This window comes from Betta splendens, chromosome 7 (assembly GCF_900634795.4).
Source record: "Betta splendens chromosome 7, fBetSpl5.4, whole genome shotgun sequence".
Lineage (NCBI taxonomy): Eukaryota > Metazoa > Chordata > Actinopteri > Anabantiformes > Osphronemidae > Betta > Betta splendens.
The window spans coordinates 14,309,994-14,334,771 of NC_040887.2; the positions used below are offsets into that span (position 1 = coordinate 14,309,994).

General features: G+C 42.7%; 3 protein-coding genes across 3 annotated transcripts; all 3 read left to right on the forward strand.

Moving 5' to 3' along the window:
* Positions 1-583: 583 nt before the first annotated feature.
* Positions 584-8,132, forward strand: LOC129604332 (trace amine-associated receptor 13c-like). The gene is made up of 3 exons (XM_055510274.1): positions 584-728; positions 6,925-7,096; positions 7,248-8,132. The coding sequence occupies exons 1-3, from the start codon at positions 584-586 to the stop codon at positions 8,053-8,055; spliced, it is 1,125 nt and encodes a 374-aa protein (XP_055366249.1). The 3' UTR covers positions 8,056-8,132.
* Positions 8,133-17,193: 9,061 nt separating this feature from the next.
* LOC129604343 (trace amine-associated receptor 13c-like) lies at positions 17,194-19,049 on the forward strand. Its single transcript, XM_055510337.1, has one exon. The coding sequence runs from the start codon at positions 17,710-17,712 to the stop codon at positions 18,574-18,576; it is 867 nt and encodes a 288-aa protein (XP_055366312.1). The 5' UTR covers positions 17,194-17,709; the 3' UTR covers positions 18,577-19,049.
* A 98-nt stretch (positions 19,050-19,147) lies between these two features.
* On the forward strand, positions 19,148-22,412 carry LOC129604388 (trace amine-associated receptor 7a-like). The gene has a single exon (XM_055510527.1). It carries the CDS (start codon positions 19,727-19,729, stop codon positions 20,612-20,614), a length of 888 nt encoding a protein of 295 aa, XP_055366502.1. The 5' UTR covers positions 19,148-19,726; the 3' UTR covers positions 20,615-22,412.
* The last annotated feature ends 2,366 nt before the right edge of the window (positions 22,413-24,778 follow it).

Consider the following 24,778-nt stretch of genomic DNA (forward strand, 5'->3'; position numbering starts at 1 on the left):
AGCCCCAGAACACTTTGCCAGATCGTTGTAAGCCAGACTACACTTTCCAGCATTTAGTTATCCTGTTCATGTGTTTTGATCCTGCTCCGTTTTCTGACTCCTGATTCTCGCCTGTTCCCTGATCGGTACTTTTGCTTCGAAAGCTCTGGAAATACGAACCTGACCGCCCGACTACGAGACAGCCTGCTCCCTCACGGTACCGTAAAACTGCGATCTTCTGTTACTGAACCTTTGCCTGCCCCTGGATCCGAACCAGCCTGCCCCAGCCTGTACCTAAGCCCCGTGATTGTCTGTGCATGACCCGGATTGTCTGTGATTCTGAATAAACCGTTTAACCCTACGTTCTGCCTGTGGTCTCTGTGCTGTGCATGTGGGTCCGAGCTCTGCCAAAACCTGACAGGACTACACCAAGGATCAGCTTTGAGTCCCTTCTTATTTGCTGTGTTAATGGACAGGCTGACAGACAAGGTCAGACAGGAATGTCCCTGGACAATGATGTTTGTAGATGACATTGTGATTTGCAGAGAGAGTAGAGAGCGTGGTTAGGAAGGGCATGAAAGTTAGTCATAGTAAGACAGACTATATGTGTCTAAACGAAAGGGGTCAAGGTAAAACAGTGACGTTACAGGGGGCTGAGGTGAAGAAGGTGCAGGAGTTGAAGTACCTGGGTTCAATAGTTCAGTGTGATGGGGAGTGTGGAAAAGAGGTGAAGAGGCGAGTGCAGGCAGGTTTGAGCGGGTGGAGAAATGTGTCAGGGGTGTTGTGTGACAGTAGAGTGTCAGCAAGACTCGAAGGAAAGGTGTACAATACAATGGAGAGACCAGCTCTGCTCTCTGAGTTAGGAACGGTAGCAGTGAGAAAGAGACAAGAGGCTGATGTTCTCATTAGGATATATTCTTTGTGGCTTTGGGGGAAAACCTAGACTGATTAGAAGAGATGGCGTCCATCCCACGTTGAACAGAAACTCTCTGCTCTCTAGTAACATGGCCATGTTGCTTAGCCTCCCTACTCCGTGACAACTCAGAGTGGAGCCCAGGATGCAGAGTCACAGTGTCACACGCCTCTCTGCATGTTCTCCACAGCCACCACCCCCTCTTAGTCTTAGTTATAGCATAGAGACTGTGTCTGCTCCCCGACCACCTAAACTATACAAGTCACAAACCAAAAGAGGAGTGATTGACCAGAATATAATAAACTTTAAAATGGTTCCTCTTACAGAACAAAGTTACCCCTAAACCTAAACATAGTTCTAACTCATGAGTGACAGCCTCACTCTGAGCCTTTCTCATCCAGACCCTAAAACTCAGAAGCCAGTTGCGTTTTGTATTGTTTGCTGTCCTCCTGCATATTCAGAGTTTTTAACTGAATTCTTATCTGATTTAGTTCTTAGCACAGATAAAGTCATTGTAGTGGGAGACTGGGAACATTCATGTAGACGTTGACAGTAACTGTCTCAACTTTTGAATTCACCATAATTGACCTTGCAGCATCTGGAAAGAAGTCTTACTATAGCAGATGTTTATCTGACGATGCTGTTGCTAGATTCAAGCAGATGATTCCATCATCTTTTGCCTCTCCTACACAGGAGAACAGTCACCTTAATCCTTATGAACACTCTGATTGTCTTGTACTGTAGGTGATGCTGCAGCTTCTCTAAGTACAATGTTAGACATAGTGTCTCCTCTGAAGAAAAAGGCAGTGAATCATTGGAGGTTAGTTCCTGTCACGATTGTACTGGTGTCTAAGACGGCGGACCCAGATGCACAGCTCAGGATACAAACAGGTAGGTGAAAGGGCGTTTTATACAATCTTGTTGTTGTACAGGCATTGGTCAACACAAGGAAGGCATAGTGGCAACGGTACAAGAGGAGCAGGTAAAACGGAGCATCGATAATCAGGTGGCCAGATCATACAAAACTGGCGAGGCTACGGTACAGACAAGGGCAAGGGCAACTTAGAGATCCGCAGCCTAAATCACAGGGTCCGACAACTAGAAAGGCAGTGGCGTTCTAACAAAATAAATGTAAACTGCATTGCATGCGCTCTAATAATATATAAAAAAGCACTTTGTGCTGCTAGGAAAACATATTATTCCTCCTTATTTCAGTAAAACAAAAACAAGCCCAGGTTTCTTTTCACTCTAGCCAGGCTGACTAAGAGTCAAAGCTGTGTTGAGCCTACAATCCCATTAAATCTCAGCAGCAATGACTTTATGAAATACTTAACTAACAAAATTATCACCATTAGAAAAAAGATTGATCAGCAACTTCCTCCAAATGACAGAAATGACTGTCTAGATCCAACAACTTTAATTAATTTACCAAGTCCACTGTTTTACTTAGAGAGCTTTTCCCCCATATGTCACATGAAGTTAGCTTCAATAATTAACTCTTCCAAGTCGTCCACTTTTTTTTGGACCCAATCCCAACCAGATTACGCAAAGAAGTTCTCCCTTTAATCAGCTCGACCATATTAAATCAAATCAACCAATCTTTATATACTGTATAGGCTGTACCACGGGCTTTTAAGGAGGCTGTGGTCAAATCTTCAATGAAAAAAACCTACTCTGGACCCAGGAGAACTAGCCGACTATAGGCCCATTTCAAATATACCCTTTATTTCCTGATTTTCATCAGGATTTATAAAACATGATAGCAAAGAAACAGCTCTGATTAGAGTCACTAATGATCTTGTCTTAGCTTCAGACAATGGTCTAGTTTCTGTTCTTGTCCTATTAGATCTTACAGAGATTAGAGCATCAGAATTAAAGGAAGAGCACCAGTTTAATTCCTATTTGTTGACCAGATTCCAGTTTGTTCATGTTAACGACGAATCGACAAATAAGGATTACAAATAAAGATTAAGCATTAGCTGTGGAGTACCACAAGGTTTTGGGCCTTTTTAATGCCCTTCTTCAGCTTTTAATTTACCTAGTGTCATGACTCTGGGTTCCTTAGTCATTGCCTGTGCCATTTCCTCTTTTTCCTCCGATTTATGCTCCACCACGTTTAGTTTCAGCCTTACTTAGATCTAGATCTAGATCAAGATGGCACCACAGATGGCAGCCACGGCTCTCCGCTCTTCAGGACCCTCTACGTTTTTGGTGATTTAGTGTTTTTAATATGTTTTATGCAGCCACTAATGGCCTCATGGATAACTTACTCCAGAGAGGCACTCCTCAGCAAAGAACACTCGTCTCCTGGAACCTTTCCTGTGTTTTTTACAGACTCGGAAAGTTTTGTGGAGATCTTTCTCGGAGGCACAGTGGGGCAGGCGAGGAAAGCATATGGAAGAGCTCGTCAGACTGAGACAGCGGGGCTCGTGTACTCTGCTCCTGTCAATACACCTGGCTAACGTGCGCTCCCTGGTACATAAGATGGATGAGCTTCTGCTCCTTAACACAAAAAACATGGACTTTAACAGATCCACTGCCCCGGGCTTCGAGAACATTCTTGATGCAGCGCTACACCTTCCTGGCTTCCAGCTGCTCTGTTCGGAGCCCGTTATAAAGATTCAGGAAAAACACGGTGAGGTGGAACCTGCTTCTATATTAACAAAGGTTGGTGTACAGATGTCACAGTGTTCAAGAAGTCCTGCAGTCCTCACGTGGAGTGATTCTTTGTCAACTGCTTTCCCCTTTATTCACCGGGAGTTTGCCTCGTTCTTTCTGGTCAGCGTCTACTGCACATCTCACCTCCGGCCTGTGTAACAACGGAACCAGGCTGACCACATACTGTAACGGACATGGAGAGGAAACATCCAGACTCCCTGCTCATCATCATGGGTGACTTTAACAAAGCGAGCCTGAGCCAGGAACTCCCCAGATACAGGCAGCATGTGAAGTGTCCCACCAGAGACATGAACACACTGGACCACTGCTACTGTACACTGCATTAAAGGATGCCGATCGCTCTGGGCCTCTCTGACCACTGTCTGCTTCACCTCATGCCAACGTACAGGCAGAAATCTAAAACCTGTCAACTTGTAGTTGACAGGACGATGAAAAAGTGGAAGAAGGAGTCCAAACTGAAGCTGCAGGGCTGCTTTGACTCTACTGACTAGGAGGTTTTTGAAGCCGCAGCAAGAGACATGCATTAGCTCACTGACACTGTGACATCGTACATCTGCTTCTGTGAGGAAATGTGCGTTCAGACAAAAACTGTACACACATGAAGAAGCTACGCCAGGCCAAGTAAGAAGCCTACAGGAATGGTGACCGGTTTCTGTACAGGCAGGCCAGAAACAGGCTGACAATGGAGGTGAAGGCAGCCATATTGTAGTGTCATCAGGAAATAAAACAAATATTATTTTTATTTGTTCAAATGTCTATTGCTAAACCCGGACCAATATTCATCATTGCCAGTGACCTGAACCATCTCTAACTATAAGCTTTATCAAAAAGGAAGGTTTTAAGCCTGATCTTAAAGGTGGAAAGTGTGTCAGCTTCTCGAACCTGAAGAGGGAGCTGGTTCCACAGGAGAGGAACTTGGTAGCTAAAAGCTCTGCCTCACGTTCTACATTTAAACACTCTAGGAACCACAAGTAGCCCAGCGCTAGGATTAAGGTGACTGTTTTCTGTGTAGCTACATGACAATGAGGCAAAAGATGATGGGATCATCTGCTTGAATCTGGCAACAGTGTTGTCAAATAAACATCTGCTATAGTAAGACTGTACAGCTGCTGTAAGGTCAGTTATGGTAAATTCAAAAGTTAATAAAAAATTATAATATAACAGAGGGTTTTGGGGAAGAACTATTAAATTATCAATTTCAACTCCATATTTAAAAACAAGATCGTGGGTATGGTTAGAACGATGAGTGGGTTCATTTACCTGGTAAGTAAAACAAATAGTGTCAATAGTGTCATTAAGTAGTTAAAAGCAGTGCTGAGACAGTTGCTGTCAACATCTACATGAATGTTAAAGTCTCCCACTACAATGACTTTATCTGTGCTAAGAACTAAGTCAGATAAGAATTTAGAGAATTCAGTTAAGAACTCTGAATATGGAGCAGGAGGACGGTAAACAATACCAAACACAACTGGCTTCTGGGTTTTAGAGTCTGGGTGAGAAAGGCTCAGAGTAAGGCTCTGAAATGAGTTATAACTATGTTTAGGTTTAGGAGTAATTAATAAATACTGTATGAATTATAAATTGCTGCTACTCCTCTACCTCTAACTGTACTCTAGGAACATGATAGTTAATGTAACTCATTGGAGTTGACTCATTTAAACTAACCTGCTGCAGCCAGGTTTCAGTGAGACAGAACAGATCTATGTGATGGTCACTTATCAGATCATTTATTAGCAAGGATTTAGATGAGAGAGATCTGATATTTAAAAAAACACACTTTATTAGCTTACTGTTACTTTGTTTTGTAAGAGGAACCATTTTGATGTTTATTAAATTCTGGTAAGTCACTGCTCTTTGATTGGTTAGTTTAGGTGGTCGGGGAGCAGAGACAGTCTCTATGTGATAACTAAGACTAAGAGGGGGTGGCGGCTGTAGAGAACATGCAGAGAGGCGTGTAAAACTGTTATTTGGATATATTGATCTTGATATTTCTATTATATGTGCTATAGTCCACACTACAACATTAGAGATCCAAATTAAAGGCTTGTTGTATGTGGGATTTGTTGGGTTTAGTTGTGTAAGGTCTTAAACCTTACCTTGTAAAGTGCCTTGTGATAACCTGGTTGTGATTTGGCGCTATATAAATAAAATTGAATTGAATTAAAATTAGAACCTCATCTAACTGTTCACATTAAAATCAGTATAATTTTGTCCTGCTTCCCTTCATGAAAACCATCGTAATGGTTACTGTCCACTAATTGTGCCATGATTAAAAGATAAAAAGAGGTTAAAAGATGGTGAGATATTCATCCTCAAAGTAGATTATTCTTCAGATAGAACTGAAGAATTTTTAATTTTGTTATTAATAAATGTTGCATGAGTAACACTTACACTAACTTTTACATCTTATTACATCTCACAAGTGTCCGCTACATTATTACACTAAGACATCGAAAGACATCTATGAACAGCTGCTTTTGTTACACAAATAGGGACAGTTTTATTTTAAAATATATAGTAATGTTACTGGGACATACAGTACAACTGAAATACAATAAAACATTATTTTTCAGTAGCTCATACTACAGTATACTGTATTATGGCCAGTATCACAAAGTTTTTACTATATAAAGTCAGAAGTTTTTCCTTATATAAAGTCAGAACTCAAAGTTTTTTACACAAAGTCAGAACTCAAAAGGTGCCCAGTTTTGGAGGGAACCGGTATCTGTGGGGCTGGGCACGGTAGGACATAGACTGTTTTTAAGCATAAAGTCTCTCCGTGGCGGCTTGGTGAATCACTTGTTACAGCATTAGCTTAGGAAGAAAGTCGACCATAGTAATTGGCTTTCTGGCACATCTTGCTGGGTAAACTGCAGACTCTTTTATTATTTGACTCCATAAGTAGTTATGCAAAGCCATTCAAGTTTTCTTGTTGTTGGCATTTTAGTTGGTGATAAAAGACAGAAACAATGCCAGAAAGTATCAGGGTGAAGCATAGAGAAAAACACATCTGAACTGTTTCTCTACTAAACTTTAACCAGATCTAAACTATAACTTTGTGTGTGTGACTGTGTTGCGCCTATACTGATGAAGAGGGAAAGGGAATATTTACTCAACTGTAACTAAATCTAAACTATTACTTTGTGTGTGTGGCTGTGTTGCTTCTATAGACCAGCAAAAGGCAAACTGTCACACGAGAGAAACAGGTTTTTTTAGAAAGTGTTGTAGATGCAGGTGTAGAGTATGATGTAAAGGAAGAGGGAGGAGGTGAAACATGAACGGATAAAACCCTTGTTTGACTCAGACATTGGTCAGAAGGCTGCATATGTGAGCAGCTTCTCTTCCTTTTTCAGCGATGGAGATGATGAAGGACGTTAAACTGTGCTTTCCACTGCTCAACACTTCTTGCAAAAGGCACAGTCGCACTCACACTGAGGCAATGCTCATTTACACTCTGCTACCATCCATGTCTGTGCTCACTGCAGTTCTCAACCTGCTGGTCATCATCTCCATCTCTCACTTCAGGCACAGAATAATGTCTTAGCATTTTACTGCTTTAATCAGACTATTGTCCATAATCTTGGTCTTTAACTATAAATGACACTGTACTTTACTGTCTTTTTAAAATGATATTGATGCCTGTAATGTTTACAGTGATGCTGTTCTCTCCCTCCAGGCAGCTCCACACTCCCACCAATCTCCTCCTTCTCTCTCTGGCTGCCTCTGATTTTCTTGTCGGTGTCATTGTGATGCCGTTTCAGATCCTTTTTGCAGAACCCTGCTGGTTCCTGGGTGACCTGATGTGTGTTTTGTGTAATGTTGTAAACTTTATCCCTGTCTCTGCATCAACAGCAAACATGGTGCTGATCTCAGTGGACCGTTATGTAGCCGTCTGTCACTCTATGAGTTACCCCAACAAAGTTACAGAAGAAAGAGTTCAAATTTCTGTACTTCTGTGTTGGGTTTCCTCTGTTCTCTACAACATATTGTTTCTATTTGATAACCTAAATCAACCAGGCAGGTTTAACTCCTGCTATGGACAATGTGTGATTAGAGTCAATGGAGCCGCTGACATGGTTTTAAGTTTTATCATCCCCATATCAGCCATCATCATCCTGTATGTGAGGGTGTTTGTGGTGGCTGTGTCTCAGGCTCGTTCCATTCGCTGCCACACCAAAACTGTGAAGCTGAGGCGTTCAGGGACTGCGACTGTTCAGAGGTCAGAGCTGAAAGCAGCCAGGACTCTGGGTGTTATTGTAGCTGTGTTTCTTATATGTTACTGCTCATATTATTGTGTGTCTCTCTCTGGCCCTGATCTTACGGTCAGTTCACCCACTGTCCTCATGGGTTTCCTAATTTATTGTAATTCCTGTCTCAATCCTGTGATTTATGCTTTTTTGTATCCCTGGTTTAGAAAATCAGTCAAACTCATTGTTACTCTTCAGATTTTAAGGCCTAACTCTTATGCGGGTAATATTATTTAGCCCTTAGGAGCAACTATATGCTGTGTTCAGAGCTCCACAGTCACAGAAACACTGTTCTTACTTGTTTATGTTTCCTGTTTTTATATACCAATAAACTACAGCACAGACAACATTTGCTCTACAATTATTTATGACTCATGCCAATTTATTATCTTGTCTTTAATGACGCTGTTATTCAGTTTATCCTGAATGCTTTGCTTTACACAGCTGCATGTTTTAAAGTAAACGCCTAGAACATATGGATCAAACACACTGGCCACATCTGTACACGTCACACCATGAAGAAGAGAAAGGGTTATTGTGTAATGACTGAATCTAAAAAAAAACTACTAGTAAATAAAAAACTGGAAGGAAGATAATGTGATACAGTATGTATATGTACATTGGTCACTTGTGTAACTGTGACAGGTGGCTTTCTGCGTTGTGTGGTGTTTTATTTATTGACTCAGAGCCAGGTCATCCAGTTTATTCTGACAATCCAAAACAGAGCCGTAGAACGGGATTCTGGCAAGAAAATTAGTGTGGATCGTATCAAAGAGCAAAACAAGACGTATACATGCTGCATAAGCCTGTAAAGGTCAATTTCCCTAGAATTAGGGTGTTTGTGTCCAGACCTCTGAACCAATTTCAAGGCGATCTCTGCGACATGCAGGCCCTAGCGTCGTACAACAACGGTTATAAATTCCTGCTGACCATTATTGATGTATTCTCTAAAAAAGCACATGTTAGGCCTATTAAGAATACGGGTGCAAAAGAGGTGGCGATCGCTTTTGAGTCCGTTCTTCTCGAGCGTGGAATCCCTAAACGTATTCAGACGGATCAGGGAAAAGAGTCTTACAACAAGCTATTTAAGTCTCTGATGAAAAAACATGAAATCACGCATTTCAGCACACAAAGTTACAATAATGCGTATCACTCCAGTATTAAAATGAGGCCCGCTCAGGTGACGTCTGAAAATGCTTTAGAAGTATTTCAGAATCTGTACGGCTCCTTTCCTTTGAGACACGGGAAGGCATTAAAGATGAATTTTAAAGTCTGGGATATTGTACTCATATCGAAGCTGAGAGGAGTTTTTGACAAGAAATATACCCAGGGGTTCACCGACGAGCTTTTTAAGATAACAGAATGTATTCCTAGGATACCCCCGGTCTACAAACTATGCGATTACGACGACGAGCCCGTCGAAGGATCCTTTTATGAGGCAGAATTGCAAAAAGTAACAGTGTCCAGCGACAAGGTGGAAAAAGGTGGAAAAAATTCTGGGCAAACAAAAAATTGGAGGGGTGAAGCTTAAGTTAAATGGTTGTTCTGGCCTGAAAAGTTTAACAGTTATATAAAGGCATCTGAGATTGTAAACATATAAAATATGGATGAGGATGGTCCGGGCCTCACCTATTTTAACTGGATGGATATGACCCTGTTTTAACCCTCAGAGAACCCAGAGCACCGCGGACGAGGCAAAACACAAGGTGAATCGAGAGTAGTGTGTGTGTGTGTGTGTGTGTGTGTGTGTGTGTGTGTGTGTGTGTGGTGGAAAGAAAATGACGATTAATGAGGAAAGCAAATCAAAAAGCCAGCTGTGGAGATCAGAACATACACCACAGAGGTATAATGCTGAGATCACCCTGTTCTCAGGTTGACTCTGCCTTTTAACCCTTCTCCCAGGGCCTGGTGGAATCTCCTTATTGCACTGGAGGTGAAGATGTTTAAACTCTCACTCCTGCATCCGGGGTGCCATGCTTTTAGAAGGGAAGGGACACCGAGCTTTAAAGACAAGATGCATTAGGTTTCCGACTTTGGGTTTGGTGAGGGATTAGATAGGAAAGAGTCAGAGACCGGGGGTAAAAGGCAGACACAGACCATAAACAATCAGTCAGTCAAACACAACAGTGCTTAATGTGCGACAGAACCTTGAGAGGGAGATAGATTGTTTGTCTTAGAATGTGTAGTGTTGAGCCTAATCAAGTACAGATACAGATACGCTTGGCTGCTATACGGAATGAGTTGAATGAGAATGAATTTTTTCCATTACAGTGTGTGTGTGTGTGTGTGTGTGTGTGTGTGTGTGTGTGTGTGTGTGTGTGTGCGCGCGCCTAAATGCCATATGACTCCAGACCGAGAGGACTCCTCTGACCAACAGCACAGAGGACTATCAAAGATGCAAGGGTATATGCTTTGCAAGTTGCGGATGTTGTTGTTGTTGTACACCAATGGCATACTCTAATACTACAAATGCAAGAACCTTGTCTCAAAACCTGTTGTTTCTAAAACAACAGAGGGCCGACTTGACGGCACACCCAGACAGGGGAAGGAGGTAGCGGATGGGGCAGGACACCCCACCCCGTTTCTCACTCATTTACGGTTTTATTTTGCAACCACTTCCTGTTCAGTGCACATGATTTCAGTTACAGCTTTACTTCCGGTCCTCGTTAACATCACCTGTGTCTCATCAGTAATTAGTTCATCTAGTATTTAAGCACCACCTCTCACCCCAGCACCTTGCCAGATTGTCTGGGCTGTCTTGACCAGCATTCTAGTTTCCTGTATTTCGTGTGTGACCTCGTTTTGTATCGTCCTTGCCTTTAGTCCAGCCTCCAACAGTCCAGTGCAGTAAGTTTGACCATTGCCTGTATTTTGACCTTGCCTGTGCCTACTCCCTGTCGGATACTGTTTGCTGCCACAACGTTTATGACCTCTGCCTGCCTGACTTTGATTATTAAACTTTTGATCTTAACCAAGTCGACGCTGTGCATTTGGGTTCTTCCTCCATCGTGGTTTGTGACAACATAGTGGCGTTCTGATGATCACATTAACCCTTCAACAAGGAGCATGAAAGATCAGCGGACCTTTGACATTTAGGGTCAAATAGTTGGTACACTTTGACTTTTGGAGTCAAAGTGCAGGTACACTTTGACATTCGGGGTCAAAGAACAGGTGCAATTTGACATTGCAAGTTCAAGGGTGAAAAGATCAAGTGACCTTTGGCTTAGATCTGTCAAAATCTGAGTTGGTGGAAGATTGTCCATTCAACTCTCTCATGTATATAAAAGTAATGATAATGGGATAAAAGTAATGGGATAAAAAATATTAACAATCTGAACACTTAATATAAAACTATTGGACATATACATATATATATATATATATACACACATATTGTGGTACACTTATTATGGACGTTGTCGGGCAGGAAAAAGATTGTCGGTCAGGCAAAACGTCGGTGCACAGAATCCAAAACACTCCAGTGAAGGTTCAGGCGGGGACATGACAGAGGCATGGTCAAAACAACAAGTAGGTAACTGGTACATGGCAAGACTTACTTGGATTGATTCAGTCATCTTTTGCCTCATTGTCTTGTAGATACACATAGGAGAACAGTCACCTTAATCCTCATGAACAGGTTGACTGTCTTGTAGATGATGCTGCAGCTTCTCCATGTACAATGTTAGACACAGTGGCTCCTCTGAAGAAGAAGGCAGTGAATCCTAGGAGGTTAGCTCCATGGTATAACTAAGAGATTCGCAGCCTAAAGCACAGGACCAGACCACTAGAAAGGCAGTGGTGCTCCAACAAAATAAATGTGAACTGTACAGCATTGAAGGACTGTCTAATAATATAGAAAAAATCCACCCGTTTCGGATGTTATCAGCCATAACGAATGGGCTGATCAGAACTTATCAGCGCATTCGTACGGGCCGGTAGGCGCCTGCTCTACCTACTCACTAACAGCTAACAGCTAGCTAAATTGCTACGTTCAGCTGGTTCAGAGGTTATTGTGGTTAGGGTTAGGGTTAGATAATGGGTGGGGGGTTCAGGTTACAGTTAGCTAACACAATACCACTAGCTACTTGCTAAGTTATGCTCGCTAATAAATCAAAATCAAAAACTTTGATCCTCCCGTCTGAACAACAACCGCTCAACAGCGCCCCTACTGACTCTGCTGGTTAAATCACCCGAGCCGTGATCAACCTTACGAATCAATGACAGCAACCTACTGCACCTTTTCACCGCTGCCAGCAGGTAGATGGGCACCTACCGGCTCATACGTATGGGCTGATAACCACTGATAATGACCATTGAATGGCGTGATAACGTCAGAAGCCGCTGAAAAATCACTGTTATTAAATGACTGGTAAGTGACCATCACTTAGATCTGTTCTTTCTCACTGAAACCTGGCTGCAGCAGGATAATTATGTTAAATATATGTTTAAATATGAATAAATATGTTTAAATGAGTCGACTCCAATGAGTCACATTAACTGTTCCTAGAAGTACAGGACGAGGTGGAAGAGTTGCAGCAATTCATAACTCAGATTTACTAATTACTGCTAAAACCAAACATAGTTCTTACTTATTTGACAGCCTAACTCTGAGCCTTTCTCACCCAGACTCTAAAACCCAGAAGCCAGTTGTGTTTTGTATTGTGTTTTCACTGAATTCTCTAAATTCTTACTGTATCTGACTTAGTTCTGAGCACAGATAAAGTCACTGTAGTGGGAGACTTTAACATTCATGTAGATGTTGACAGTAACTGTCTTAGCACTGCTTTTAACTCATTATTAGACACTATTGGTTTTACTCAACATGTAAATGAACTTGCCGTTTTAATCATACCCTTGATCTTGTCCTGAAATATGGGGTTGAAACTGATAATTTATTAGTTTTTCCCAGAAACCCTCATTTATTTGACCATTTCTTATTAACTTTTGAATTTACCATAACTGACCTTGCAGCAGCTGGAAAGAAATCTTACTATAGCAGATATTTATCTGACGACGCTCTTTTCAGATATAAGCAGATGATTCATCATCTTTTGCCTCATTGTCTTGTAGCTACACAGAAAAGAACAGTCACCTAATCCCTATGAATAGGTTGATTATCTTGTAGTTTCTGTACATACAATTTTAGACACAGTGGCCCCTCTAAGGAAGGCAGTGAATCATAATAATAATGAATAATAATACTAATTTTGACCAAGTATTAACAATTGGAGATTGTAACATTCATGTGCGTTGCCCTAAGAAGCCCTTGGCCAAAGTCTCATTGACACTTTTAATCTTCTACAGTTTGTGTCTGACTCTACACAGGAATGTGGACACACTCTTGATCTTGTTTTAATTCAGTTAAAACTTCAAGTTTTTAACCTTGAAGTCTGTGATGCTGTGCTTTCAGAGCATATGCCTGTTGTATTTGACATGCCTCTCCCGTGTCATATGGTTAAATCTGGTGCCCCTGCAAAACGCTGTGGCATTAACTCTTCCACTGCTGCTCAGTTTTCTGCTGCTCTCATTCCTAACCCTCTACCTATCCCAGCTGGTCCCCTGTGCTCTGACTCAGATGTCAAGACATTGTCCAATCACTAACTCAACCTGTCAAACCATAATGGACACTCAGCTGAAAACAAGACCTACTAAAATTAGATATGAACCCTGGTTAAATGACGCTACACGTGCTGCCAGGCGTTAGTGCAGCAAGTGGAAGAAAGACAAAATATAGGTTTCTTTCCAGATGTTAAGGGACAGCTGGCATTTTTATCAGAAAACGGTGAAAGCAGCCAGTATTAACTTTTTTCCCAATGTTATTGTCTCAAATTGTCAAAACAAACAAAAACATCTTATTCCACTTTTATGCTGACGATCCCATTCACAGCGTTGAAGAAATTAAAGGATGCATGTCATTTAACTTTTTGCACTTTAATGATAAACAACTGAGGTCATGCTGTTTTGACCTAATGCCTCTAAGTCCAGGTTGACCTAGGTGCTTTGAGCAGTTATCTGAAATCTACAGCAACAAACCTGGGTGTGAGACTGGACAGGGATCTAAAACTGGATGCACATATTAATTCAGTGGTCAAACTCAGTTTATTTCATTTGAGAAAACTAGCCAAAGCAAAGCCTTCTTTTATGGCATCACTTTGAGATTTGAATCCATGCTTTCATCACAAGTCGATTAGACTGCTGCAACACACTTTCTGTTGGGCTAAGCCAGAGGTCACTAACTACAGCTAGTCTAAAACGCTGCTGCCCAGATTCTAACTGGTACAAAAAAGCGAGAGCATTATACTCGTTACACAGCGGCTGATTGGCGGAACCAGAGGAACAGGCGAAGGCGGAGTCACAGAGGCAGGCAGACTGACAACGGAGTACTCAGGGAAGGCTACGGGGAATGAACAGGGATGATCCCAAACGACTTCAGTAATAATGAAAGACTGAGCTAGGTAACGCTGGAAAAGGGTACACAATACAACGATCTGGCAGAGGACTGGGGTGAGTACTGATGACTAAATATTAAGACTGTTTATAGATTGATGACAGCTGGAGGGTAATGCGACCGGTGGTAAAGTGCGGACTAAACATGGTTTGAGAGAAACTCAGCGGATGCGGTGGAACTTCTCACTGGACGGTATCAAAGGACGCTAAAGCTTCCTCGGCTTTGGACAGGCAAGATCAATATCTCCCTTGATTTAATTGAGAACACTGGTGTTTCCTCAAAGAGCTCAAAAGGAGCTTTCCAAATTCACTAGTAACTTTTAGGGATCTAGAGATCAGTAACAGACCCATCAACTTTAAATTTATTAAATCCTCTGTCTTACCTAGACAGCTTCTCCCCCATAACTCATATGGAGTTAACCTCAATAATTAACTCTTCCAAGTCGTCCACTTGTCTTTTAGATCCAATCCCAACCAGATTACTCAAAGAAGTTCTACCTTTAATCAGCTCATCCTTATTAAATCAAATCAACCAATCTTTACAACTAGGCTATGTACCACAGGCTTTTAAGGTGGCTGTGGTCAAACCTCTATTGAAAAAACCAACCCTTGACCCTGGACAACTAGCCAACTATAGGCCCATTTCAAATTTACCCTTTATTTCCAAGATTCTGGAAAAAATCGTGGCTAAACAATTATCTGACCACCTTAGTGGGAATAACCTGTACAAAGTTTTTCAGTCAGGATTTAGAAAACATCATAGCACAGAAACAGCTCTGGTTAGAGTCACTAATGATCTTCTATTAGCTTCGGACAATGGTCTAGTTTCTGTCCTTGTCCTGTTAGATCTTAGTGCTGCATTTGATACAATTGATCATAACATTCTATTACAGACACTAGAACATAGAATCGGGATTAATGGAACAGCATTGGAATGGTTTAAATCCTATTTGTTGAACAGATTCCAGTTTGTTCATGTTAATGATAAATTCTCCACACGCACAAGGATTAGCTATGGAGTTCCACAGGGTTCTGTGCTGGGTCCAATTCTGTTTAGCCTATACATGTCTCCTCTAGGTGAGATTATTAGAAAGCATTCTATTAATTTTCATTTTTACGCAGATGATACTCAGCTATACATGTCCTTGGAACCAAATGAAACAGATCAACTAGTCAAAATTCAGGGTTGTTTAAAAGGCATCAAATCCTGGATGTCCCAAAACTTCCTTCAACTAAACTCAGATAAAACCGAGATTCTTATTGTTGGGCCTAAAAATCTGAGAGAGACACTATTGAGTCAGATAGCCACCCTGGATGGCATAACATTAGCTTCAGATTCTACTGTGAGGAACCTTGGTGTCATGTTTGACCAGGATCTCTCTTTTACATCATACATTAAACAAATCTCCAGAACCGCCTACTTCCACCTTAGAAATATAGTTAAAATCAGAAGCATCCTCTCTCAGAGCGATGCAGAGAAACTGATCCATGCATTTGTTACCTCTAGGCTGGACTACTGTAACTCCTTACTCATAGGATGTCCTAACAGCTCCTTAAAAAGCCTACAGCTCATTCAAAATGCTGCAGCCAGAGTTCTGACAGGACTTAGAAAGAGAGATCACATTTCTCCTACATTAGCTTCTCTGCACTGGCTGCCTGTAAAATGTAGGATAGAATTTAAAATTATCCTACTCACATACAAAGTACTCAATGATAAAGCTCCTTCTTATCTTAAAGACCTTATAGTTCCTTATGCTCCCAGCAGAACACTTCGTTCTCAGAGCGCTGGGCTACTTGTGGTTCCTAGAGTGTTTAAATGTAGAACAGGGGGCAGAGCTTTTAGCTACCAAGCTCCTCTCCTCTGGAACCAGCTCCCTCTTCAGGTTCGAGAAGCTGACACACTCTCCACCTTTAAGATTAGGCTTAAAACCTTCCTCTTTGATAAAGCTTATAGTTAGAGATGGTTCAGGTCACTGGCAATTATTGTTAGTCACAGGAACCATCTCTTAGTTAAGCTGCAATAGACATAGACTGCTGGGGGACTTAATTTATACACTGAGCTCCTCTGTTTCCTTCTACCTCCTCTGTCCCATAACCTCCCATCATTGTCCCATGTTTAACTAACCTTGTCTCTTTCTGTCCAGTAGTTGTGCTTCTCTCCTCCCCCCCCCCCCCCCCCCCCCCCCCCCCCCACCCCCACTCTTTCTCCCTCTCTGTCCTCACCTACAGGTATCATTGGACTCAAAGTTTGGTGTCTGTGATGGGCAGCTGCGGATCCAACCATTCTGCCTGCGCCCAGTCCCTGGTCCTACCATCCTGCCTGTGCTCTGTTGTTGCTTGTTGTTGCTTGTTGCTGTGCTTTTCTATCTCTCTATCCTCTCACCCCAACCGGTCGAGGCAGATGGCCGCCCACATCCAGTCTGGTTCTGCTGGAGGTTTCTTCCTCGTTAGAGAGGGAGTTTTTCCTCTCCACTGTTGCTGTCAAATTAAATGCTTGCTGTATGTGGGATTTGTTGGGTTTAGTTGTGTGAGGTTTTAAACCTTACTTTGTAAAGTGCCTTGAAATAACTTTGTTGTGATTTGGCGCTATATAAATAAATAAAATTGAAAATTGAATTGAATTAACAAATGCTATTTTCTCTTGCCCAAATCCATTACACTCTTGGGTATTAAGGCTCATTCATTTCATTCAGTTTTTTAAATGTTCATTTCACTTCACACACACACACACACACACACACACACACACACACACACACACACACACACACACACACACACACACACACACACTTACATCATTTTATCTGTTCATTCATTGCTGGTTGTTTTATGATTACTGCTCATTATTTTATTACTTGTTTCTCAGCTGAATTTCCGTAGTATTAGTAGAATAAAAAGATTTTTCGGTTTTCCGTTCATCTGCGAGTTAAAGTCAGAGCAAAACTATAACTTTTTGTGTGTGGCTGTGTTGCCCCTATAGATAAGCAAAAGCAAACTGTCACCCAAAAAAACAGGTTTGTTTAGAAAGTGTTGTAGATGCAGGTGTAGAGTATGATGTAACTTGAGAGGGAGGAGGTACAGATAAAACCCTTGTATGACTCAGACGTTGGTCAGAAGGCTGCATGTGTGAGCAGCTTCTCCTCCTCTGTCCAGTGATGGAGACACTGAAGGACGTTAAACTGTGCTTTCCACAGCTCAACACTTCATGCAAAAGGAACAGTCGCACTCACACTGAGGCAATGCTCATTTACACTCTGCTGCCGTCCATGTCTGTGCTCACTGCAGTTCTCAACCTGCTGGTCATCATCTCCATCTCTCACTTCAGGCACAGTTTATTGTTTAATCATTTTACTGCGTTAATCACACTTTCGTCCATCATCGTATTGTTTAACAATAAATAACACTGTAATAAATAAAACTGTACTTTACTGTCTTGTTATAATGATATTAGTGTTTGTAATGGTCATAATGAAGTTGTTCTCTCCCTCCAGGCAGCTCCACACTCCCACCAACCTCCTCCTTCTCTCTCTGGCTGTTTGTGATTTCCTCGTTGGATTCATTTTGATGCCGTTTCAGATCCTCTTAACAGAACCCTGCTGGTTTTTGGGTGATCTGTTGTGTACTCTGTTTTATTTAGTTGCTTTTTTTACTGTATCTGCCTCAGTGGTAAATGTGGTGCTGATCTCAGTGGATCGTTACATTGCTGTCTGCCACCCTCTGATTTACCCTATCAATGTTACAGAAAGAAGAATTAGAATCTCTGTCCTTTTTTCTTGGATTTACTCCTTCTTTTACAGCCTCCTGATTCTAAGCGATAACCTGAAAAAATCAGGCAGGTTTAACTCCTGCGATGGGGAATGTGTGATTGGCATAATCGGAGCAGTTGATGTAATCTTAATTTTTATTTTGCCCATCTCAGCCATCATCATCCTGTATGTGAGGGTGTTTGTGGTGGCTGTGTCTCAGGCTCGTTCCATGCACTCCCAAGTTGCATCTGTGAAACTGCAGCGTTCACTGACTGTCACTGTTCAGAGGTCAGAGCTGAAAGCAGCCAGGACTCTGGGTGTAGTTGTTGTTGTGTTTCTCATGTGTTACTGTCCATATTATTGTGTCTCTCTTTCTGGCTCTAATCTAATGGTTGGTTCACCGTCTGAGGTCCTCATGATTTTCTTGATTTATTGTAATTCCCTTCTCAATCCTCTGATTTATGCTATTTTGTATCCGTGGTTTAGAAAATCAGTCAAACTCATTGTTACACTTCAGATTTTAAGGCCTAACTTTCATGCTGGCAATGTTCTGTACTCATAGAAGCAGTAATGTTTTAGTTTTGTTGTTGCCATGTCCTCTAATCTAAACAGAAGAGACTATTTGTTCTGTCATGAGCTCCATTGTCACAGAAACAAAATAAACTACATTACCAGGCAAAATGTTAGACACTAAGTTTAAAGGCTTTTTTTTATTTTAATGACACCAATAAAAAAAATTAATTCTACAAATGAACCCCGAAAATGCACCTGTGAAGTGAAAACCATTTTAGTTGACGACCTCATGAAGCTCTTTGAGAGAACGCCAAAGATAAACTAGGCAGTAATCCAATCAAAGATTTTATCTAAAATAAAAATCAAGTTTTTTGTTTTTTCGTCCCCTTTACACAACATAATTCAACATGTTCATGCATAGATTTGATGCATTAAGTGAGAATTTACTGTATAAATAGTCATTAAAAAAGAAAAAGAACAAATGTCAAACGTTTTCACTGGTAGTGTACAACACAGACAGAATTTCTCTACACTTATTTAAAACACGTGCACAGTTGGTTTGTTTGTTATTTTGTCAGTTATGTTACATATTGACATAATCACATGATATAAGTATTATATCGGACAAACTATCATCTATGGAGTAAAGAGTAGAACGCTAAGATGTATGTGTGTATCAGACTTCAAATCACAACAATGATGAAGCAGGTTCACTGTAATATACTGTATAATGTACTCTAAATCTAAACTAAGTTTGTGTGTGTGGCTGTGTTGCCCCTACAGACCAGCAAAAGGCAAACTGTCACACGAGAGAAACAGGTTTTTTTAGAAAGTGTTGTAGATGCAGGTGTAGAGTATGATGCACTGTAAAGGGGGAGGGAGGAGGTACAACATGGACAGATAAAACCCTTGTATGACTCAGAGGTTGGTCAGAAGGCTGCATGTGTGAGCAGCTTCTCCTCCTCTGTCCAGTGATGGAGACACTGAAGGACGTTAAACTGTGCTTTCCACAGCTCAACACTTCTTGCAAAAAGCACAGTCGCACTCACACTGAGGCAATGCTCATTTACACTCTGCCGCCGTCCATGTCTGTGCTCACTGCAGTTCTCAACCTGCTGGTCATCATCTCTATCTCTCACTTCAGGCACAGAATAATGTCTAATCAGACTATAGACCATTATCCTCTTCTTTAATTATAAATGACTCTGTACTTTTCTGTCGTTATAAAATTATTGGCGTTTGTAATGTTCACAGTGATGCTGTTCTCTCCCTCCAGGCAGCTCCACACTCCCACCAACCTCCTCCTCCTCTCTCTGGCTGTCTGTGATTTCCTAGTTGGACTTTTCGTGATGCCATTTCAAATCCTTTTATCAGAACCCTGCTGGTTTCTAGGTGACCTGTTGTGCGCTCTGTTTAATTTGGTTTCTATTTTTACTGTCTCTGCCTCAGTGATTATCATGGTGCTGATCTCAGTTGATCGTTACGTCGCCATCTGTCATCCTCTGATTTACCCCAACAATATTACAGAGAGAAGAATTAGAATCTCAGTTCTTTTGTCTTGGATTTACTCTGTTCTCTACAGTCTTTTTATTCTAATTGATAACCTGAATCAAGCAGGCAGTTTTAACTCCTGTTATGGTGAGTGTGTGATTCGTGTAAATGGAGCTGTTGATCTAGTGATAAGTTTCATTGTTCCGATCTCAGCCATCATCATCCTGTATATGAGGGTGTTTGTGGTGGCTGTGTCTCAGGCTCGTTCCATGCGCTCCCACACTAAAGTTGTGAAGCTGAGGCGTTCAGTAAATGCGACTGTTCAGAGGTCAGAGCTGAAAGCAGCCAGAACTTTAGGTGTCATCATAGCTGTGTTTCTGATGTGTTACTGTCCATATTATTGTGTCTCTCTTTCGGGTGCTAGTCTAATAGTTGGCTCACCCTCTGAGGTCCTCGTGGTTTTCTTGATTTATTTTAATTCCTGTCTCAATCCTGTGATTTATGCTTTTTTGTATCCCTGGTTTAGAAAATCAGTCAAACTCATTGTTACTCTTCAGATTTTAAGGCCTAACTCTTATGCAGGTAACGTTATTTAGTCCTTAGAAGCGGTGATGTTTTCTTATTGTTGTTTTCACATCCCTCAAATTTTATTTACTGTCATAAGCTCCACAGTCACAAAACACTTTCCTTCTAATGTAATTTTTTTATATATTTTTTTTAATATTTTTATTTTGATACTAATAAACTACAACACAGCCAGAATTTGCTGTAAACTTGTTAAAGCGTTTTGACTGTAATTTTTTTTTAAGTTTTTAGTCACCTATTGACACGATCGCATGACAGACATGTTATAGATGCTAAATCCTCCCCTTGTTATAGTGAAATGGCAGGTGTTTCATAGATTTTAATGCATAGTCTACATTTACTTGTACAATAATCCATCCATCCATCCATCCATTCATTTTCATCCGCGCTCCTCCCGGGTGAGCTCCTCACCTTATCTCTAAGGGAGCGCCCAGCCACCCTACGGAGGAAGCTCATTTTTAGCCGCTTGTATCCGTGACCTTGCCCTTTCAGTCATGACCCAAAGCTCGTGAACATACTGTAGGTGAGGGTAGGAACATAGATTTACCGGTAAATTCAGAGCTTTGCCTTTCGGCTCAGCTCACTCTTCACCACGATGGACCGGTACACCGACCATATTACTGCAGCCGACGCACCGATCCGTCTGTCAATCTCATGCTGCTTCCTTTCCGCACTCGTGAACAATACCCCAGGGTACTTGAACTCCTCCACTTGGGGCAGGAACTCTCCTCCAACCTGGAGGGAGCAAACCTCCTTTTTCCGGTCAAGAACCATGGCCTCAGATTTGGAGGAACTGATTCTCATCCCAGCCGCTTCATACTCAGCTGCAAACCACACCAGCACACGCTGAAGGTCCTGGCCTGATGAAGGTCCTGGCCCGATGAAGCTAACAGGACAACATCATCTGCAAAAAGCAAAGATGATATCCTGTGGTCCCCAAACCAGACCCCCTCCGCCTAAATATTCTGTGCATAAAAATAATTAACAGAACCGGTGACAAAGGGCAGCCTTGCCGAAGTTCAACATGCACCTGGAAAAGGTGTGACTTACTGTCAGCAATGCGAAACATACTCCTGCTCCGGTTGTACAGAGGCCGAACAGCCCTTAACAAAGAGCCTCGGACTCCATTCTTTCGGAGCACCCCCTACAGGATCTTATGAGGGATGCGGTTGAATGCCTTCTCCAGATCTACAAAACACATGTAGACTGGTTGGGAAAACTCCCACAAACCCTCAAGCACCCTGTTGAGGGTATAAAGCTGGTCAAGCGTTCCACGACCAGGCCAAAATCCACATTGTTCCTCCTGTATCCGAGGTTCGACTATCGGCCTAATTCTCCTCTCCAGTACCCTGGCATAGACTTTCCCAGGGAGGCTGAGAAGTGTGATCCCCCTATAGTTAGAACACACTCTCCTGTCTCCCTTTTTGAGAAGAGGGACAACCATCCCGGTTGTCCAGTCCAGAGGAACTGTCCCCCTCGTCCACGTGATGTTGCAGAGGCGTGTCACCCAAGACAGCCCCACAACATCCAGAGACTTGAGGTACTCAGGACGGATCTCATCCACCCCCGCTGCCCTGCCACCAAGGAGCTTACAGACTATCACGATGAACTCAGCCTGGGTGATGGGCGAGTCCGCCTCTGAGTCCCCTTCCTCTGCTTCCTCAGCAGAAGGCAAGTCGAAGGGGTTGAGGAGATCCTCAAAGTACTCCTTCCTCCATCCAATAACATTCCCATTTGAGGTCAACAGCTCCCCACCTCCATTGAAAACAGAGTTGGTAAAGGACTGCTTTCCCCTCCTGAGGGGCCAAACGGTTTGCCAGAATCTCTTTGAGGCCGGGCGATAGTCCTCCTCCATGGCCTCCCCGAACTCCTCCCAGGCCCACGTTTTTGCCTCCGCAACGATACGGGCTGCAGCACGCTTGGCCTGTCGGTACCCATCAGCTGCCTCAGGAGTCCCACAGGTCAACCAAACCTGGTAGGACTCCTTCTTCAGCTTGATGGCGTCCCTTACCTCCGGTGTCCACCACCGGGTTCGGGGATTACCACCACGACAGGCACCGGAGACCCTGCGTCCACAGCTCCGAATGCCCGCGTTGACAATGGAGATGGAGAACATGGTCCACTTGGACTCTATGTCTCCAACATCCCTCGGAATCTGGTCGAAGCTCTCCCGGAGGTGTAAGTTAAAGGTCCGTCTGACGGAGGGTTCAGCCAGACGTTCCCAGCAGACCCTCACAATACGTTTGGGCCTGCCAAGTCGTTCCAGTCTCCTTCACTGCCAGCGGATCCTACTCACCACCAGGTGGTGATCAGTTGACAGCTCAGCCCCTCTCTTCACCCAAGTGTCCTAAACATACGGCCGAAGATCAGGTGAAATGACTACAAAGTCTATCATCGACCTCCGGCCTAGGGTGTCCTGGTGCCATGTGCACCGATGGACACCCTTATGTTCGAACATGGTGTTTGTTATGGCCAAACTGTGCCTAGCACAGAAGTCCAATAACATAACACCATTCGGGTTCAGATCAGAAGAAGAGATCCCAGAAGAACGATGGGGTCCCCAGTTGGAGCGCTTTCCAACACTCCCTCCAGGGACCCCAAGAAGGCCGGGTACTCCACACTGCCATTTGGCCCGTAAGCACAAATGACAGTGAGTGACCTATCTCCCACCCGAAGGCACAGGGATGTGACCCTCTCGTCTACCGGGGAAAACTCCAACACATGGCGACTAAGCTGGGGAGCTATGAGCAAGCCCACACCAGCCCGCCGCCTCTCACCGCTGGCAACAGAGTAGAAGAGGGTCCAACCCCTCTCAAGGAGTTGGGTTCCAGAGCCCAGGCTTTGTGTGGAAGTGAGCCCGACTATTTCCAGCCGGTACCGCTCGACCTCCTGCACAAGCTCAGGTTCCTTCCCCCCCAGTGACGTGACATTCCATGTCCCAATTGGTTATCCAGGGATTGGGTCACCTAGGTTTCCACCTTCGACTGCTGCCCAATCCACTTTGCACCGTCCCCCTACGGTTCTTCCTGCGGATGGTGGGTCCACCTGAGGACGATCCCACGTCACTCCTTCGGCGCTGTGCCCAGCCAGGCCCTGTGAGAGTAGACCCGGCCACCAGGCACTTGCATACGAGCCCCAACCCCGGGCGTCCAGCTCCAGGGTGGGGCCCTGGCTGCGCCATACCGGGCGACATCTTGGTCCTTGGACGTCTGCCTTTCATAGGGGGTTTGTGTACAATAATCCTTGTGGTCTAAATCTGCCCAATCAATTTCACCACAAAGGGGAGATATGTTCAATGCCTAATGACTGCATCTTCAATTCAAAACAAACTTGGAAGAAGATAATGATATACAGTTATAAGTACATTATACACTACAGTTTAAAAAGGTCACCCAAACAGTGATTTACATGGAAAGTAACACTTATTTACTACCATGAGTTGTATAAAATAAATAGAATATATACAGTGGCAGCAGTTAAAAGTGTAAGCCACCTCCGTGGTTTGCTTTCGTGTCCGACGCGTCATTTAGCTGTACAATAATCCTTGCAGTCTAAATTTGTCCAATCAATTTCACCATGAAGGAGAAATATGTTCAATGCCTAATGACTGCATCTTTCATTCAAAACAAACTCGGAAGAAGATAATGAGATGCAGTTATATATACATTATACAGTACTTCAGGCACAGACTAATGTCTTAGCATTTTACTACTTTACTACTAATCAGACTACTGTCCATCATCTTGGTCTTTAACTATAAATAACACTGTACTTTACTCTCTTTTTATAATGATATTCATGACCGTAATGTTGACAGTGATGCTGTTTTTTTTCCCTGCAGGCAGCTCCACACTCTCACCAAATTCCCCCTTCTCTCTCAGGCTGCCTCTGATTTTCTTGTTGGTGTCATTGTGATGCCATTTTAGATTCTCTTTCAGAACCCTACTAGTTCCTGGGTGACCTGATGTGTGTTTTGTGTAATCTGTCTCTCCATCAACAGTAAACATGGTGCTGATCTCAGTGTAGCCATCTGTCACTCTCTGAATTACGCCAACAAAGAAAGAAAGAGATCAAATTTCTGTACTTATGTGTTGGGTTTCCTCTGTTCTCTACAACGTATTGTTTCTATTTGATAACCTAAATCAACCCGGGAGGTTTAACTCTTGCTATGGACA

Bases quoted from the DNA above. Each gene is read 5' to 3' on its own strand.
- LOC129604332 (XM_055510274.1), top strand. From the start codon at position 584: ATGTGTCTAAACGAAAGGGGTCAAGGTAAAACAGTGACGTTACAGGGG. The intron at 729-6,924 runs GTTTGAGCGGGT...TTCCTTTTTCAG, and splicing joins GAAGAGGCGAGTGCAGGCAG to CGATGGAGATGATGAAGGAC. The intron at 7,097-7,247 runs GCACAGAATAAT...CTCTCCCTCCAG, and splicing joins ATCTCCATCTCTCACTTCAG to GCAGCTCCACACTCCCACCA.
- LOC129604343 (XM_055510337.1), top strand. From the start codon at position 17,710: ATGATATTAGTGTTTGTAATGGTCATAATGAAGTTGTTCTCTCCCTCC.
- LOC129604388 (XM_055510527.1), top strand. From the start codon at position 19,727: ATGACTCTGTACTTTTCTGTCGTTATAAAATTATTGGCGTTTGTAATG.